General features: G+C 45.9%; 1 protein-coding gene across 4 annotated transcripts in view; it reads left to right on the top strand.

Annotated features, from left to right (window-relative positions):
* Nucleotides 1-19282, top strand: part of INTS10 (integrator complex subunit 10) — an 81619-nt gene that overhangs the window by 23492 nt on the left and 38845 nt on the right. For all 4 annotated transcript variants that reach the window (XM_069742582.1, XM_069742554.1, XM_069742562.1 and 1 more), the window contains exons 9-10: nt 1645-1778; nt 10334-10487. In XM_069742582.1, coding sequence (XP_069598683.1) covers nt 1645-1778; nt 10334-10487 — 288 coding nt within the window. The remainder of the gene's footprint in view (nt 1-1644; nt 1779-10333; nt 10488-19282) is intronic.

Raw genomic sequence — 19282 nt, forward strand, 5'->3', positions numbered from 1 at the left:
TTTATTTTAAATGGTATTGTGTCAATTTGTAGAGAATTCTTCTAAGTTATGTATTCTTAGAGGCGTTAAAAGGATTGAGACCCCCTAGTTAAAGAGGCTGACCACTACTCTGACTAACCCTTAAAGGGATATTCTCAAGCTGCCTCTTGAGCAGCTCACATCTCTGCGGTCTCCTTACTTCATGATTGCTGGGAAGTGGATTATGATTACACAGGAATGTAGGGGATTATGAATACACAGGACTAATAAAAGCAGCTTGGTCAGGAGCTGAGCTTGTATGGGAAGTGAGGTGAGCAGATAGCTGGTGTGTAGAATTCAATGGACTGCGTAGAGGTGAGTGGGATCTCATGATTTGACTCCTCTCTTGCAATATACTGTGTTTACTCTGGCTGGTGGCCAAGGTCCTTGGAAACCAGCTGTGTGCTATGTAAGCTAAAATCTCAGAGCTAGGGAATGAAAGAGGGTGTCAAAAAGCAAGACTATTACAAAGTTGCTTATTTTCATGCTGACTATACCAGTTTAATAACATGAGCATACTGCTTTAAATAATATATTCACTGTTGTAAAGTAAATGTTCTGGTGCCTTTCCAGCAGTGTCAGTGTCGGGTCTCCTAGGGAATCGCGTGATATTGGATGCATTCTTCACCTGGCATAAAAATGCCATTCATGCCCTTGGAAAGGTGCTGAGGTTGCTTCAACGGTTCTGGGAGCCAAGTATCTGCTATATTTATTTTAACACTGGGAGCATAATTTTTAAGGAGGTGTTGTCCAAGTAGTACACAGCCACTTTAAAGGGAGCCTGTCATGTGAATAAAAAACACTTAACCTGCAGATATGGAGTTAAATCTGCGTGTTACTAGGGTTCTGAATCTGCGCAGCACTCGCACTGTGAGCCCCGCTGACGGGAGGACATGAACTTTATTCCTCGTAGCAATGTTCAGTCTCGGGGGTGGCACTGGCACGGTTTCAGTCACTGCTCTGTATATGGAGAACGGTGGCTGTAACCACATCCCCACCATTGACTGACAGCAGGCCCTAATGATGAGCTGCTGTCAGTCAATGCCAGGGGTGTGGTTACAGCCACTGCTCTCTACACACAGAGCGGTGACGGAATGTGTGCCGAAGCCACACCTGTGACTGGAAGACAAATGCTGCTGGGGGGAATAAAGTTAATTTCCTGGCAGAGGGGCTCAAAGTACAGGCATCGGGCAGGTTCAGAACGCTATTAAAGGGACACTGTCACCTGAATTTGGAGGGAACAATCTTCAGCCATGGAGGCGGGGTTTTGGGGTTTTTGATTCACCCTTTCCTTACCCGCTGGCTGCAATATTGGATTGAAGTTCATTCTCTGTCCTCCGTAGTACATGCCTGCACAAGGTGCAATCTTGCCTTGCGCAGGCGTGTACTATGGAGGACAGAGAATGAACTTCAATCCAATATTGCAGCTAGCGGGTAAGGAAAGGGTGAATCAAAAACCCCAAAACCCCGCCTCCATGGCTGAAGATTGTTCCCTCCAAATTCAGGTGACAGTGTCCCTTTAACCTGCAGACTAACCCCATATCTGCAGGTTGAGTATTTTTTTCACATGACAGGTTCTCTTTAACATTTATATAGGTATTTAAGCTAACTTGTTTTATTTTAAAGGACCCAACTCTCCAAACCAAATCCCCATTGTCCTTCTGGAGGACACAGCAAGTGTTTTCAGTGAAGTGGAGACAAATTCCAGCAAGCACATTCACAAACGCAGGAAACTTGCAGACAGTAGGGAAAAAACAATGGTAATTTTGTATTCCTTTCTTTGTCATTTATTTCCATTTGAACTAAACATGCAGAAAATCTTGGCTGAGTAATTATTACATGAGCAGCATTGTTTCCAATAGTGACAACAAATTACATCTAGTAAATGAAAAATGATTTGTTTTTAACGGTTATTGGAACGTTGTGGCCTCTCTTAAGGATATTAAAGGACATGTATACAAAGGACATTTATTATTGTTACAATCAGTAAGAAATGTCTAACCATGTCTAAGAGGTCTTGAGTTTAAAGCGAACCTATCAGTAAATTGCAGGCATTGTCAGATTGACGCCATTACACTGATCAAAATGATACCTTGGTTGATGAAATCTGTCTTGTGGTTGCCGTTTAATCTTTGTTTGCAGTTTTCAGTTAAGGTACCGTCACATTAAGCGACGCTGCAGCGATATTGATAACGATGCCGATCGCTGCAGCGTCGCTGTGTGGTCGCTGGAGAGCTGTCACACAGACCGCTCTCCAGCGACCAACGATCCCGAGGTCCCCGGGTAACCAGGGTAAACATCGGGTTACTAAGTGCAGGGCCGCGCTTAGTAACCCGATATTTACCCTGGTTACCTAAAAAAAACACTACATACTTACATTCCGGTGTCTGTTGCGTCCCTCGCAGTCAGCTTCACGCACTGACTGTGAGCGCCGGCCGGCCGTAAAGCAGAGCACAGCGGTGACACCGCTGTGCTTTACTGCCGGCGCTCACAGTCAGTGCGGGAAGCTGACGGCGAGGGACGCGACAGACACCGGAATGTAAGTATGTAGTGTTTGTTTTCTCCAGTCACCTTCCACGACAGCGGTACTGGAGGATGTCTCCCCGCCCTAATGGGGGACAGGAAACACAAAGAGGTTAAATACCCTCCCCTTCCTGCCATCTCCAGTGTTTTTCCTGTCCCCTATTGGGGCATGAAGAGGTCCTGCGGTAGTGCTGCCGTGGCCGGCGATCGGAGCACTCAGGTCTTACCTAGCCGGGCAGCCTGGGTCGGGATGTGTCTCCTCCCTGCGGCGCTGCTCCCGTCTCCCCACATGGTGCGGACTCGGGACCCTTTCTCCGCTCCTCCCGCGCTCCTTCGGGAGTAAAGCGGAGCGGTGTGGTGCAGCCGGGGTCCCCGCGCGGCTCCCCGGCATTTCCTCCTCTCCTCATGGCCGGAAACAGTGGACGCGCGAACCGGAAGTACCCGAACTTCCGGTTCTCGGCATGTGCGTTCCAGCGGTGGAACGCACGCGCGTCGGACTGCAGTTTCTGTTGGCGGCATAGCGGTCTTTCCCCTACGCCTGGGACCGGGAGGAGGAGCACAACATGGGACGCAACTTCCACGGTATTTAACCCTGGTAGTCACCTCCAGGTAAGGCCCCCTGTCTGACTGACTGGACTACAGTGCTGACTGACCATGGAGGGTGACAGATCTATCTCTGCTTCTGCCGAGCCCTGTGTCCTCCCTCCTACCGTGAGTAGCGGGTTAAGGTCCCTTTACCCCTGTATTCCTTAGGGTGCCATATACTTAGTCCCCTTCTCTCTCTTTTTTAGGGAGACAAGGCCTCTGCCCCTAGGAAGGACAGATCTTCCAAGACAAAATCGGAAGATCGTAAATGTGGTGTTTGTGCATCAAAGCTACCTTCTTCTTACAAGAAGAGACTATGCCAGCCCTGCACCGATGAAATAATTCGCTCAGAACAGCCATCCTTGTTTGAGAGCATTAAATCCCTCATTAAACAGGAAGTACAATCCTCGGTATCGGCCCTTTCCCAGTCTCTGTTACCTACGCCACCTCCTCCTAAAAAAAGGAAGACGACGGCGGTTACTTCTGATTCAGATTCTGGTGAAGTTCATTCCTCCGGCTCGGAGGATTTGTGGGAGAATGAGGGCTCTACTTCCACCCCCAGAGAGGAGAGTAAAAAATATTATTTTTCCTCAGAGGACATACAGGAGTTAATCAGTATGGTCAGGGGGACAATGGGTGTTGAGGAGGAGGAGGAGAAGCCATCGGTGCAGGATGAGATGTTCGGTGGGTTGAAACCTAAAAAATTGAAAGGGTTCCCTATACATGAGAATGTACAGAGTCTCATCCTTCATGAATGGGAATCACCTGAAAAAGGGTCTTTTTGTTCCCTCTGAACTTAAAAATCGTTTTTCTCTCGATGGAGATGTCTCTCTGTGGGATACCCCTAAGGTAGACGTGCAGGTCTCTAGAGTGTCAAAAAAGACAACCCTCCCTTTCGAGGATTCTTCCCAACTCAGAGACCCTATGGACCGCAAAATGGAGAGTTTACTAAGAAGATCGTGAGAGACTTCTACCAATCTCCTTAAAACAAACATTGCGTCCACCTGCGTGGCTAGATCCCTATTTCGTTGGCTCCGCACGCTGGAAGACCACCTTACCCAGGGAACATCTAGGGAAATAATCTTAGATTCTCTCCCGCTTCTCCAGAAAGCTACGGGCTTCCTGGCCGATGCTTCGGCAGAGTCCGTAAGAGTGGCTGCCAAATCAGCAGTTCTCTCTAACTCAGCCAGAAGAGCTCTATGGCTCAAGTCTTGGAGTGGGGATATAACGTCCAAAACAAAACTATGTGCCATTCCCTTTCAGGGCCGCTATCTGTTCGGGCAGGCCCTGGATGATATTCTGGATAAAGCAACGGACAAAAAGAAAGCGCTTCCGGAACAGAGAAATCCGAAGAAATGTTTTTTTCGTCCCTCAAAAGAGCAACGCTTCCAACGGGAATTCAAAGGGAAAGGCAAATCAGGACGCTGGAGCTATCCTAAAGGGGGGAAAGGTAGGAACATCCTGGTTCCCCAGTCCCAGCAGACCCCAGAAAAGCAGTGACTACGCCCAGGGCGTTGGGGGGCGTCTCTCGAACTTTATCAACCAGTGGAGGTCCATTTCGTCGAACCAGTGGGTACTCGACACTATTCAGAATGGACTAAAATTAGAGTTCGAGAGCCCTCCCCCTCATCACATGAGGATAACCTCATTACAGAGTCTCAGCCCTCAGGGCGCATTCCTTTCCGGCCTACAGAACTTACTCCAGGAAGGAGTAATTTCCCCAGTACCTCAGCAAGAAATTGGCAGAGGACACTATTCCCATCTGTTTCTGATCAAGAAGCCTTCGGGGAAGCACCGAATAATAATCAACTTGAAGCCCCTGAATCAAGTAATAACCTACAGGAGGTTCAAGATGGAGTCGGTCAAGACAGCGATCCCTCTGATAGGACAGGACTGGGTGATGGCTACAGTAGATCTGAGGGACGCTTATTACCACGTCCCAATCCATCCAGAATTCCGGAAGTTCCTAAGATTTGCAATATCTCAGGATCGGGAGATAGTACACTATCAGTTCAACTCCCTTCCCTTCGGAATCGCCTCAGCACCCAGAGTCTTTACAAAAATCATGACAGAAGCCATTATATTCATCCGTCTTCAGGGGATCTATATAGTACCCTATCTAGACGATCTTCTCATTGTCGCTCCCTCAGTCTCCCGCCTCAGTGCCGACTTAACAAGGTCTCTAGAAATCCTAAAATCATTGGGTTGGATCCCAAATCTAGAAAAATCGGACCTTCATCCCTCCAGGAGGAAGAAGTTCCTAGGAGTCCTTCTGGACTCGGAGGCGAGGAGATCCTTTCTGCCCAGAGAACGTCAACTCGATCTGGTACAGAAGATAACGGCATTCAGAACCCTGAAGGCTCCTACTCTACGACATTCCATGTCTGTGCTGGGATCTCTAACATCTTGTATCCAGATGGTACCTTGGGCACAAGCCCACACGAGAATCCTCTAAACCCATGTCCTATCATCCTGGGACGGTCAGCAGAGTTCTCTCTCCAAGAGAGTTTGCCTTCCCAATCATGTCAAGGCATCCCTGGCATGGTGGCTACGGGTTCGAAACCTCCAAAAGGGGGTCAGTTGGGATCAGATCCCACTAAAGACACTAACATCGGATGCCAGTCAAAGGGGATGGGGAGCTATAGTCGAGGGAACCCATTTCCAGGGCACCTGGGGCCCAGACATCAGAGCAAGCTCTTCAAACTTCAGAGAACTGAAAGCAGTAGAAGAAGCATTAAGAGCTGCATCCTCCCTTGTTCAAGGACACCATGTCAGAATATATTCCGACAACATGACCACGGTAGCATACCTTCGTCATCAAGGAGGCACAAGATTCAGGAAACTAAAGACCTTAGCCTCAAACATTTTTTTCTGGGCAGAGAGACACGTTCTCTCTATCTCAGCAATTCACCTGAAGGGGTCAGCCAATACCCAGGCAGATTTCTTGAGCAGAAGGGATGTGCATCCAGGAGAATGGTGTCTGGACCAGGAGGTCTTTCTCTCCCTGATTTCCAGATGGGGGATCCCAGAGGTGGACCTTTTTGCCAACAGTCAGAATGCCAAGCTGCGAACTTATTTCTCCTTAAATATGACAGACAGAGCACTGGGCATGGATTCGTTCTCTCACCCGTGGAGGTTCGACCTTGTTTATGCATTCCCTCCGATCCCATTAATATCGAATACTCTACAGAAGATCCGATCGGAACGAGTTACGGCGATTTTGATAGCGCCAACATGGCCAGGGAGGAGTTGGTACAGTGCCCTGTTAGACATGGCCCAGGAAGGTCCAGTGTGTCTACCTCAGAAGGAAAATCTTCTTCGTCAGGGTCCATTGCTGCATCCAAACCTTCACAGATTGAATCTTTCAGCATGGCTTCTGAGGCCGAGATACTAAAGGCAAGAGGTCTCTCAGATGGAGTAATTCATACTCTCCAGAACAGTAGAAAACCCATAACAAATGCCATTTATGCCAAAATCTGGAAGAGGTTTTCATCGTGGTATCTTCCAGACATTCCTGATCCATTTCATCCAAATATTGCCAAAATTCTGGACTTCTTGCAAAAGGGTCTAGAGTTGGGTCTTAAGCCTAACACCTTAAAGGTACAAATTTCAGCACTTAGCTCCTATTTCGATCAGGATCTAGCCAAACATCGGTGGATCAGGCGCTTTGTTACTTCAGCAACTAGAATCCGTCCCAGAGTTCTCAACAATACTCCTCCTTGGGACCTTAATCTGGTCCTTAAGAGTCTAACTCGAGATCCTTTTGAGCCTTTATCTCATATTTCATTAAAGGTTCTTACCCTAAAAACGGTCTTTTTAGTGGCTATTACCTCGGCCAGACGGATAGGAGAACTGCATGCCCTATCCATACAAGAGCCTTACTTAAGGGTAACATCTGATAGTATAATCCTGCGTCTAGATCCTACCTTCCTACCTAAAGTAACATCAGACTTTCATAGAGGTCAGGACATAGTGTTGCCCTCGTTCTACCCAGATCCTTCTAATGTGAAGGAAGAGTCCTTCCACACTCTGGATGTCCGCAAAGTGGTGTTACATTATCTTTCACAAACAGAGAGTTGGAGGATTGACCAAAATCTCTTCATTCAACTCTCCGGGAAGAACAAAGGCAGAAAGGCTACGAAAAATACTATCGCCAACTGGATTAAACAAGCCATATCTCTGGCATACTCATCCCAGAATCTACCACCTCCTCCATCACTGAAGGCCCATTCTACACGGTCGGTGTCAACATCATGGGCAGAGAGGGGTGACGCTTCTACGGAGCAGATTTGCAGAGCTGCCACCTGGTCATCAGTACATACGTTCACCAGACACTACAGGCTTGATTTCAACCGGGATTTAACTTTCGGCAGAACAGTTCTGCAGGCGGTTGTCCCCCCCCTAAAAATTATTTGTTGGTACTACTCCAGTACCGCTGTCGTGGAAGGTGACTGGAGAAAATAGAATTATTCTTACCGTTAATTCGGTTTCTAGGAACCTTCCACGACAGCACTAATTTCCCTCCCTATCTGATGATTTTATTGGATGATTCCTGCACTTAAGTGGTAACTATACATACTACTGTGTCCAGAAAAAACACTGGAGATGGCAGGAAGGGGAGGGTATTTAACCTCTTTGTGTTTCCTGTCCCCCATTAGGGCGGGGAGACATCCTCCAGTACCGCTGTCGTGGAAGGTTCCTAGAAACCGAATTAACGGTAAGAATAATTCTATTTTTTATACTTAACCAGGGTAAATATCGGGTTACTAAGCGCGGCCCTGCGCTTAGTAACCCGATGTTTACCCTGGTTACAAGTGAAGACATCGCTGAATCGGCGTCACACACGCTATCGTTCTAAAGTCGCTCAGTGTGAAGGTACCTTAAATGATATGCTCGTGGCCCGGGGCGGCCTCTGGGGGGCTTTATGTTGTACTGTTGTGCTTACATACTCATTCTTATGGCTTATCACAAGTCACTGTTCCCTCACTGACCTGCCTCCTATTTTAAGTACTGTGCTCGTGTAATTCATATTGTGGTCTTTACAAACAAAAATGTAATTACAGCATAATGGCGGCGCCTGCACATGTGCATCTATCACTTGCTGATTGATGCTTCTGCGCATGTGCTGGTGCCATTTTGTTGGAGCATAAAAATTTGTCTCCAGCAAAATGGCGGCAGCACACGCATCGTAACATCTATTGCTATAGATACTACTGTGCAGGCATCGGTGCCATTTTGCTGCTGTTACATTTTTGTCGTAAAGACCACTATATGAACTACACAAGCGCACTATTTAAAATAGGAGGCAGGTCCCTGAAGGTTTAGTGACCTGTCATGGAAGCCCACAAGGATGACAATGAGCCAAAGCACCAAATAAAGCCTTCCTCCCACAGGCCACCCCAGGTCACAAGAATCTCATTAACTGAAAACTGCAGACAAAGATTAAACGGCAACCACAAGATGGATTTCATCAGCCAAGGCAAAATCCTGAGGGCAGGTTCACTTTAAATGGAGCTGTGGTCACTGATGCACCCTGATGCTCTATACCATGTCAATATGACTGGCTGAAACAATTGAGCAGAATGCTCAGCTCCATCAGTGCTATAGGCATTGAATAGCGAAGTGGGGCACATGTTTGACCACACACCCCGGTTTTGCAGTGCGGAGAATTTTGTGGCTCAGGACCCTCTGTTCATGTGATGCATAAAGGTTCCAGCAGTAGGTCCGCAAGCAATCACACATTATTTCCCGTGTTAATAGGTGATAAATGTCTTTTGTGGAAGTTTTAAGGAGTGTTTTTTTTTTTTTCTTAATTTGAAATTCCTCCTGCTTCCCCGAGTATTCTGTGTTTTTTTTTTTTTAATATGCTAAACAGTTACAGATATATAGGCTTTTTTTTTATTAGGCATGTTTTTATGGTCTTTACAAGGAATTGTGGCTCACATTGTAATAATGATAAGCATCCTGATGATAATAACACATCCACTGAGAATCTGCTAAAGTATAGCACTAAATAAAAGACCTATATCTCCGGTACCGCATGATAGATTTTAAAATAATTGAATACTCAGGGGAGCAGTGTGATTTGAATCCCTTCCTGATATGATGTACAGTTATGTCATATGTCAGGTCCCTGACTTTGATGCAGGCCTGCAAGCTGAGTTTGCATTTTTCCTGGCAGATGATGACTGAATTATTCAGCCATCATCTTCTTTTTAACAGTTGCAGGTGGTGGGCTGCCATGACCCCCGGGGGTCTGCTTGTCATGACTATTCTCCTGTGAAAGTCATTGTTTAGCTGGCTTTCACAGGAGCCCGTGATTTTCGCTATACATAGCAGTGCTGTAGTACTGCTGTGTGTATTACAAGTGATCGGTCCCTAAGGGGACTAAGAAAATACATTGAAGAGTGAAAAAATGTTTTTAAAAATATAAAAGTTCAAATCAACCCTTTTGCCCCATTACCAAAATATAAAAATCAATTAATCCAATTGATAAACTGTGTAAAATGACATCAAAACAGCATAATTCCGGTTTTTGGCAGCCGCAATATTGCAATAAAAATCGGTAAGAAGCTCAGGACGCAAAAAATAAGCTCTCACACAGCTCCATATCTCATAAATTGAAAATATTACTGGTCTTGGAAAATAGCAACATAAGCACTTTTTTTTTTTTTACAAATTTTTTGCTTTCATCACCTTTTAAGAAAGAAAAAAATAAAAAAAAATATATATGCACGCACGCACGCACGCACGCACACGTTTGTTGTCTTCGTAATTGAACTGACCTGGAAAATCATATTGGCTGGTCTGTTTTACTGTATAGTGAACGTGGTAAAATAAGAGCTCAAAAAACAATGATAGAATTGCACTTTTTTTTTTTTTTTTTGCAATTTCAACGCCCTTGGAATTTTTTCCCCATTTAACAGTGCATCCCATGATGAAATGAATGGGGTTACTCAATAGTACAATTCGTCCCTCGTATAGCTATGTGGACGGGAAAGTAGCAAAGTTATGGTTCTTGGAAGCAGAGGAGGAAAAAATGAAAATGAAAAAACGGAAATTAACTGTGACATGAAAGGGTTAATAACAGCAAAAATGTTTCGTGCTTGACCTGGTGACTGGTCCTCTTTAAGGTGCATTAAAGAATATGTGAATTACCGTATTTATGGGGCTATGTTGATGATTAATATATTGCTGTGTTCTTTAGAGCTCAGATGATGAAGATCTCTCCGGAAAAGGTCGAAGTCGTCATGTGATTGTTAATAAAAATGAACTGGCTAACCCTAATGAAGTCCTAGAAAACTTTAAAACAGCAAGAGAGTGCTGGGATCTATTGCATTCCTCAGAAGCTCTCGATAAAGGTACAGTCAAATACTGACCATTTGAGTGTTTGGGCTCGCTCCCACTTGCAATGAAATCAGACGAATGCAATCCGATTAAAAATCGGATTGCATTCGGACCAGTGTTATTCAATGCTTCAGTGCTCATCTGTGATTTTTTTTAAATTTTGTTATCAGCTCGGATCAGATTGCAATTGGGCTGATTAAAAAAAACTGCAGCATGCCGTGTGTGAATGCGAATTTCAGATCGCAATCGCCAATTGTAGTCAATGGGTGTGATAAAAAAATGTTTACACACGGATGTCCTTGGAAAAGTCGGCAAGTACAGTAAAATCACAGAGTGATTAAAATTTCACCTCACAACATAACCTATGACGCTCTCCGGGTCCAGACGTCTGACTGTGCAAAATATATATATATATGTATATTGTGAGGCTGTGGCCTCTGATACAGCTAGGGGGCGCTGTTTGTTCTCCCCAGAATGTGCATGCAGTTGGATGAAGTCCATAGGTGTGTATGAGAGTCACAGATCTCCGGTCTGGGTTTTACAGGTGGCTGAAGGCCACAGGTTTGTGTGTGTTTAAAAACCCTGCAGTAAGGGTTATGGGTGTGTCAGGTGTCTGGCCAGGTCAGGCCAGGTGTGCGAGGTGCACGTCAGTGTCAGTCTGGTGTGTGCTGGTCTGCAGAGTGCATGGAGGCCAGCAGAGCCAGCACCCAGGGCAGCTGAGTAGCCTGGCACCCGCAGCGTACAGAGATGCAAGTCATCCATGGTACTGGTCTTGGATGTGGACAGTCCTGTGCCCGGAGGTGGATGTCCTGTACCCGAAAGAGGACTAGCATGTGCAACGATTGCAAACAGGTGGATATGGTGCCCGGCTGCTATCCGGAGGATATCCTGAACTGTGTACAACTGTGTGAGCAAAGTGTCTGTAAAGAGACACTGATACAGCGATGCAGGACACCCACGAGAACTAGTCAGAGGAGGGCTGGCGTGTGTAGTGTCTGCAACATATGAGGCTGTGTGTATGGAGACGTATAGAGACTGTGAGATGGCGTGCGGTCGCACAGGGAAACTGGACAAGGGAAGTCTGGCCTGTTTAGGGACCGCAAATCTAAAGCCATGTGATATGTATTGCTTTGAACTGGTGTAAACTGATCACTGATAATATCCACTGAAGTTATATGCATTTATGTGAATTGGACTATAATGCTGTCAAGAAACACATTAAATGAGACTTTTGTGTTTGAATTTGTGGGTCACTGCTTCTTCACTGCGTATGATGCTACTGCAGCTTTACAATATGTATGTGTATATATGTATGTGTATATAAAGTCATTGCCAAAATTATTCACACCCCTGCAATTGTCAGATAATACTCAGTTTCTTCCTGAAAATGATTGCAAACACAAATTATTTGGTATTATTATCTTCATTTAATTTGTCTTAAATGAAAAAACACAAAAAGAATTGTCCTAAGGCCAAATTGGATATAATTTCACACCAAACATAAAAAAGGGGGTGGACAAAAGTATTCACACTGTTCGAAAAATCATGTGATGCTTCTCTAATTTGTGTAATAAACAGCACCTGTAACGTACCTGTGGCACCTAACAGGTGTTGGCAATAACTAAATCACACTTGCAGCCAGTTGACATGGATTAAAGTTGACTCAACCTCTGCCCTGTATCCTTGTGTGTACCACATTGAGCATGGAGAAAAGAAAGAAGACCAAAGAACTGTCTGAGGACTTGAGAAACCAAATTGTGAGGAAGCATGAGCAATCTCAAGGCTACAAGTCCATCTCCATAGACCTGAATGTTCCTGTGTCTACCGTGCGCAGTGTCATCAAGAAGTTTAAAGCCCATGGCACTGTGGCTAACCTCCCTAGATGTGGACGGAAAAGAAAAATTTACAAGAGATTTCAACGCAAGATTGTGCAGATGCTGGATAAAGAACCTCGACTAACATCCAAACAAGTTCAAGCTGCCCTGCAGTCCGAGGGTACAACAGTGTCAACCCGTACTATCCGTCGGCATCTGAATGAAGAGGACTGTATGGTAGGAGACCCAGGAAGACCCCACTTCTTACCCCGAGACATAAAAAAGCCAGGCTGGAGTTTGCCAAAACTTACCTGAAAAAGCCTAAAATGTTTTGGAAGAATGTTCTCTGGTCAGATGAGACAAAAGTAGAAATTTTTGGGCAAAGGCATCAACATAGAGTTTACAGGAGAAAAAAAGAGGCATTCAAAGAAAAGAACACGGTCCCTACAGTCAAACATGGCGGATGTTCCCTGATGTTTTGGGGTTGCTTTGCTGCCTCTGACACTGGACTGCTTGACCGTGTGCATGGCATTATGAAGTCTGAAGACAACCAACAAATTTTGCAGCATAATGTAGGGCCCAGTGAGAGAAAGCTGGGTCTCCCTCAGAGGTCATGGGTCTTCCAGCAAGACAATGACCCAAACACACACTTCAAAAAGCACTAGAAAATGGCTTGAGAGAAAGCGCTGGAGACTTCTAAGGTGGCCAGCAATGAGTCCAGACCTGAATCCCTTAAAACACCTGTGGAAAGATCTAAAAATGGCAGTTTGGAGAAGGCACCCTTTAAATATCAGGGACCTATTGCAGTTTGCCAAAGAAGAATGGTCTAAAATTCCAGCAGAGCATTGTAAGAAACTCATTGATGGTTACCGGAAGCGGTTGGTCGCAGTTATTTTGGCTAAAGGTTGTGCAACCAAGTATTAGGTTGAGGGTGCCAATACTTTTGTCTGGCCCATTTTGGGAGTTTTGTGTGAAATGAACAATATTTTGCTTTTTGCTTCATTCTCTTTTGTGTTTTTTCATTTCAGACAAATTAAATGAAGATAATAATACCAAATAATTTGTGTTTGCAATCATTTTCAGGAAGAAGATGAGTATTATCTGACAGAATTGCAGGGGTGTCAATACTTTTGACCATGACTGTATATGTATGTATGTGTATATATGCATGTATGTATGTGTATATACTGTATGTGTGTGTGTGTGTGTGTGTATATATATATATATATATATATATATATATATACATATATATATATATATATATATATATATACATATATATATATATATATACATATACATATATATATATATATATATATATATATATATACATACATACACACGCATACAGTTAGGTCCATATATATTTGGACGGAGACAACATTTTTATAATTTTGCTTATAGACATTACCACAATGAATTTTAAACAAAACAATTCAGATGCAGTTGAACTTCAGACTTTCAGCTTTCATTTGAGGGTATCCACATTAAAATTGGATGAAGGGTTTAGGAGTTTCAGCTCCTTAACATGTGCTACCCTGTTTTTAAAGGGACTAAAAGTAATTGGACAGATTCAATAATTTTAAATAAAATGTTCGTTTTTAGTACTTGGTTGAAAACCCTTTGTTGGCAATGACTGCCTGAAGTCTTGAACTCATGGACATCACCAGACGCTGTGATTCCTCCTTTTTGATGCTCAGCCAGGCCTTCACTGCGGTGGTTTTCAGTTGCTGTTTGTTTGTGGGCCTTTCTTTCTGAAGTTTAGTCTTTAACAAGTGAAATACATGCTCAATTGGATTGAGATCAGGTGACTGACTTGGCCATTCAAGAATATTCCACTTCTTTGCTTTAATAAACTCTTGGGTTGCTTTGGCTTTATGTTTTGGGCCATTGTCCATCTGTAGTATGAAACGACGACCAGTTTTGCTGCATTTGGCTGGATCTGAGCACACAGTATGTCTCTGAATACCTCAGAATTCTTTCGGCTGCTTCTGTCCTGTGTCACATCATCAATAAACACTAGTGACCCAGTGCCACTGGAAGCCATGCATGCCCAAGCCATCACACTGCCTCCGCCGTGTTTTACAGATGATGTGGTATGCTTTGGATCATGAGCTGTACCACGCCTTCGCCATACTTTTTCTCTTTACATCATTCTGGTAGAGGTTGATCTTGGTTTCATCTGTCCAGAGAATGTTCTTCCAGAACTGTGCTGGCTTTTTTAGATGTTTTTAGCAAAGCCCAGTCTAGCCTTTTTATTCTTGATGCTTATGAGTGGCTTGCACCGTGCAGTGAACCCTCTGTATTTACTTTCATGCAGTCTTCTCTTTATGGTAGATTTGGATATTGATACGCCTACCTCCTGGAGAGTGTTGTTCACTTGGTTGGCTGCTGTGAAGGGGTTTCTCTTCACCATGGAGATTATTTTGCGATCATCCACCACTGTTGTCTTCCGTGGGCGCCCAGGTCTTTTTGCATTGATGAGTTCACCAGTGCTTTCTTTCTTTCTCAGGATGTACCAAACTGTAAATTTTGACACTCCAAATATTGTAGCAATTTCTCGGATGGGGTTTTTCTGGTTTCGCAGCTTAAGGATGGCTTGTTTCACCTGCATGGAGAGCTCCTTTGACCGCATGTTTACTTCACAGCAAAACCTTCCAAATGCAAGCAACACACCTCAAATCAACTCCAGGCCTTTTATCTGCTTAATTGAGAATGACATAACGAAGGGATTGCCCACATCGTCTTACTTTTGGTCCCTTTAAAAACAGGGTGGCACATGTTAAGGAGCTGAAACTCCTAAACCCTTCATCCAATGTTAATGTGGATATCCTCAAATGAAAGCTGAAAGTCTGAACTTCAACTGCATCTGAATTGTTTTGTTTAAAATTCATTGTGGTAATGTCTATAACCCAAATTATAAAAATGTCTCTGTCCAAATATATATGGACCTAACTGTATATACAGCTCTGGCAAAAATTAAGAGACCACTGCAAAATTTTAAGTTTGTCTGAATTTTCTCTTTATAGGTATATTTGAGTAAAATGTAAATTGTTTTTTTATTCTATAAACTTCTGACAACATGTCTCCGAAGTCCCAAGCAATAAATTTTGTATTTATTTTCTGAAAATGAGAAATGGTCAAAATAACTAAAAAATGCATTGCTTGCAGACCTCAATTAATGTAAAACGAACCAAGTTCATAATAGTTTAGAAACAACAATACTAATGTTTTAACTCAGGAAGAGTTCAGAAATCAATATTTTGTGGAATAAGCGTGATTTTTAATCACAGCTTTAGTGCGTCTTTGCATGCTTTCCTCCAGTCTTTCCCACTGCTTTTGGGTGAACTTATGCCACTCCTGGTACAAAAATGTAAGCAGTTCTTCTATGTTTGATGGCTTGTGACTATCCATCTTCCTCTATATTACATTCCAGAGCTTTTCAATGGGGTTCAGGTCTGAAGATTGGGCTTGCCATGACAGTGATTTGATGTGATGGTCCTTCATTCACACTTTGATTGACCTACTGTAGCTGTGTGGCATGGCGCATTGTCCTGCTGATTGTCCTGTTGGGGAACATTGCCTGAGCATAAGGAATCAGCTGTTTTTATAATAATATAATAATAACTAGATGGCAGCCCGATTCTAAAGAATCGGGAGTCTAGAATCCATATATACTTTATTTATTCAAATGTAAGAATAATACAATTAATAAATAATAGTAAGAAAGAACAAAAATAATAGGCAGTATATGGAGAAAACACCAAACAAAAGTTCAAAATTGTTGTGAAAATGTCACTGAACCACTTCACAACTAAATATATATAGTTTTGGTAAATGGTATTATCATTTTCTCTATCGCCTTTCATTGGGGGACACAGGAACCATGGGTGTATGCTGCTGCCACTAGGAGGCTGACACTATGCAAATAAAAAGTTAGCTCCTCCTCTGCAGTGTACACCCTACCGACAGGAAGTAGGATCTTCAGTTTAGCTTAGTGTCAGTAGGAGGTGGACACGGGTCTTTCATTAGACCCTTATCTACCTCAATGTGCGTCGTTCCTTTTCAGGTTTTCCGGAGGGATACAGGGTGAGCAGTCACACCTGTACTCCCACAATGCGGACTATGAGTACGGCGTGTACTGCCACCCCGTATCCTCATAGATCCCTCTCCAGGACCAAGATCCTAGCACACAAGCGTGCTGAGAAGTCCGGTCCTGGCTCCGTCCCCCACCCACTCGCCCACCAGAGCCTGTCGGTTGGAGGAGACGAGGACGTCCATCACAGCTCCGTGGACGTCTCAATCCCCTCAGGTTAGTAACTGCGTGGGATGTCTAAGGTGAGTATTTCCCCTAAATCTCCAGATCTTCCCCCCTTACTCTCTCGCTGTGTGGGGGAGTAGTAGTCCCTAGATGCGCTGCTCTATCCTTTATGGCGGCGCTGATCTCATTTTAAAAGGAATCCCAGGGGCAGCAAGACGTGCAGTAGCTCTGCACTACAGGTTATCCCCTTCTTCGGGGCCGCAGTGTCCTCCCTGCGGTCGCGCTGCGGCTGCAATGTCACTTTTCTGGCGGCGTCGGCACCGCTCCCCCCGGCGGCCGCCCTGCAGGCTTCGGCGCCGCAATCCTCTTTCCGGCGGCGCCGGTCTCTAATTTAGGTCCCGGCTTCTGCCGGGGCCTACTTCGGCGCCGCCTTCCGACCTCCCTGCGGCCCTGGCAGGCTGCCGCGCTGCTCTGCGGCACATTGTTCCGGGGCCGCGATCTCTTTTTCCGGCGGCGCCGGCCTCTAATTTAGGTCCCGGCTTCAGCCGGGGCCTACTTCGGCGCCGCCTTCCGACTATTCCGTCCTCCCTGCGGCCCTGGCAGGCTACCGCGCTGCTCTGCGGCACATTGTTCCGGGGCCGCGATCTTTTTCCAGCGGCGCCGGCCTCTAATTTAGGCCCCGGCTTCCGCCGGGGCCTACTTCCGGTACCGCGCTCCTCAACTTCCGCTTTCTTCGGGCGGGCTTTCTCCCGCCCGACAAACTGTGCCCTGCAATCTCCGCCCACCGGTGTCCTCTGGGCGGACTCCGCCCCTTCCTCCACGTCGCAGCTGAGCACAGGGCAGGAGATTTCACACGCGCATTTTCACTGAGAGCGTTCATTTCTGGGGGCACAGCACATCTTCTGCGCGGATTACAACCAGAGGCCGCAGGGCAGCAGCTCCATCTTTCTGTTCCACTGCTGTTCTTCAGGCCTGCAGCAAGTTCCGAACAAGAGTGCCCCAGATATGTCTACCTGTTCTCCTAGGGGCTATCGTTCCTGAGGAGCATCTTCCAAGCCGTGCAGCCTTCCATCTGGACACCGCAGCGCCTGCCGTGACTACCTCTGCACCGCAGTTTGACTCAAACCCCAGCCCCCCCCGTCCCCAATCCTCTGTCTCAGGGGCCGGAGTCACTTTTTCCTGTGTCTTAGTGAAACACTTTCAGGGTTCGCCTTGCAACCGCAAGCCTCTCTCAGGCAGGCCTGCAGCAACCCACTTTATGTTCCCTGCTGCTCCGCCTCAGAGCGAAGTCCCCACCCCAGGCTGGGCCTCCCCTCTGTCTCTATCAGTAGCGGATCTCACACGGGTGTCCCAGACCCTTGTGTCCATGCTCGATCTGTTGCCCCTGCAGACTTCCGTAGTAGCCAGCGGGTGGCAAGAATCTCTGTCCGAGTCTTCCAATACAGGCCGCGAAAGCTCCAGATGGGAACGCCGGTCTGAGTTCTCTTCTCGGTCCATCTCGCCCCACGGTCCTTCTCTGTGGTCGAGTTTCCCCTTATCCTCCCCCTCTCGGAGGGCGAGGCTTTTTATGATGTACCTTCGGAGGATAATTTGGGGCCGGAGTCGGACCATATCATAACATGAGGGATATGGTTCAAAGCCTCATTGGAGCGTCCAATCTGACCTGTGGCATCTAAGATTCCTCTACGGAACCCGCAGATCAGGCGGTTTCGTTTAGACGGTCTAAACTACCTCCCAAGGGATTCGTTCCTCATCCTGAATCGAGGAGCTTCTGGCCAGAGAAAGGGAGAATTCGACCAGACGTTCTCAAAGAGACAAGCGTCTTGGAGTCTCATATCTCTTTCCTCCGGATCTCATCGCCAACCGGTATGAGAGGCGATGGAGAACGACCTCTCCCTCTGTGGATCCGCCGACTGCTAGACTTGCCACTAAGACAGTCCTCACGCTGTCCGGTGGGGCGACTCTGACAGATTCCATCGATAGAATCATGGAATTCTTCGTGAATTTCGGCATCATCCCTATGCCCGGCTTTCGCTTCCACTTTGGTTTCGAAGTCGGTATCCGAAAGGGCTAAAACAATTCCGTTGGGACATTCAAGCCGGAGCTCCACCAGACTGGCTGGCGGAAGCTGCCACCCAGATTACTCACGCAGGGGTATAATTTGTTCCCTGGACGTCGCGTCTTCTGCCGCTCAGACACCCAGTAATGTTGTTGCCAGCTGTCGCTCTGTTTGGCTCAAGAGCCATCAAAGAAGTCCCTTACGAGCCTGCCCTTTTCAAGGATCACGTCCTTTTGGTTCCAAGCTGGACCAAATTATTAAGGACGCCACTGACGGCACCAGTTCTCTTCTTAGGCGGCAACTTCGGTCCTTTCGGCCTCTTTTTTTCGTCGTTTCGCGGCATCAGATTCCCTTTCGCAACAGAGGCCACAGGCACGTTAAGAGAAGAAGGTATTCTTCGACTCACTACTTCCTGGCGTTCCCGCTAGTCCTAAGGTGGATTCTCCAGGTCCAGGACTGGAAGTTCCACCTAGGCATGACCCACGACTAGACCCCAGCCCGTTTCTCAGGCTGGGCAGCCGTCTTCTGTTTCTAAAGGACGTCTGGGTCTCCTCAGTAGAGGACGCATGGGCCAGGGCACTTGTATCCTCTAGATACAAAATCTTCATTTCCGGCCCTGGGATCGTTTTCTTCAAATTCCAACCTCCAAGAGACCCCGCTCTAGTCCCG

The sequence above is a fragment of the Ranitomeya imitator genome, chromosome 1 (genome assembly GCF_032444005.1).
Source record: "Ranitomeya imitator isolate aRanImi1 chromosome 1, aRanImi1.pri, whole genome shotgun sequence".
Taxonomy (NCBI): Eukaryota; Metazoa; Chordata; class Amphibia; order Anura; family Dendrobatidae; genus Ranitomeya; species Ranitomeya imitator.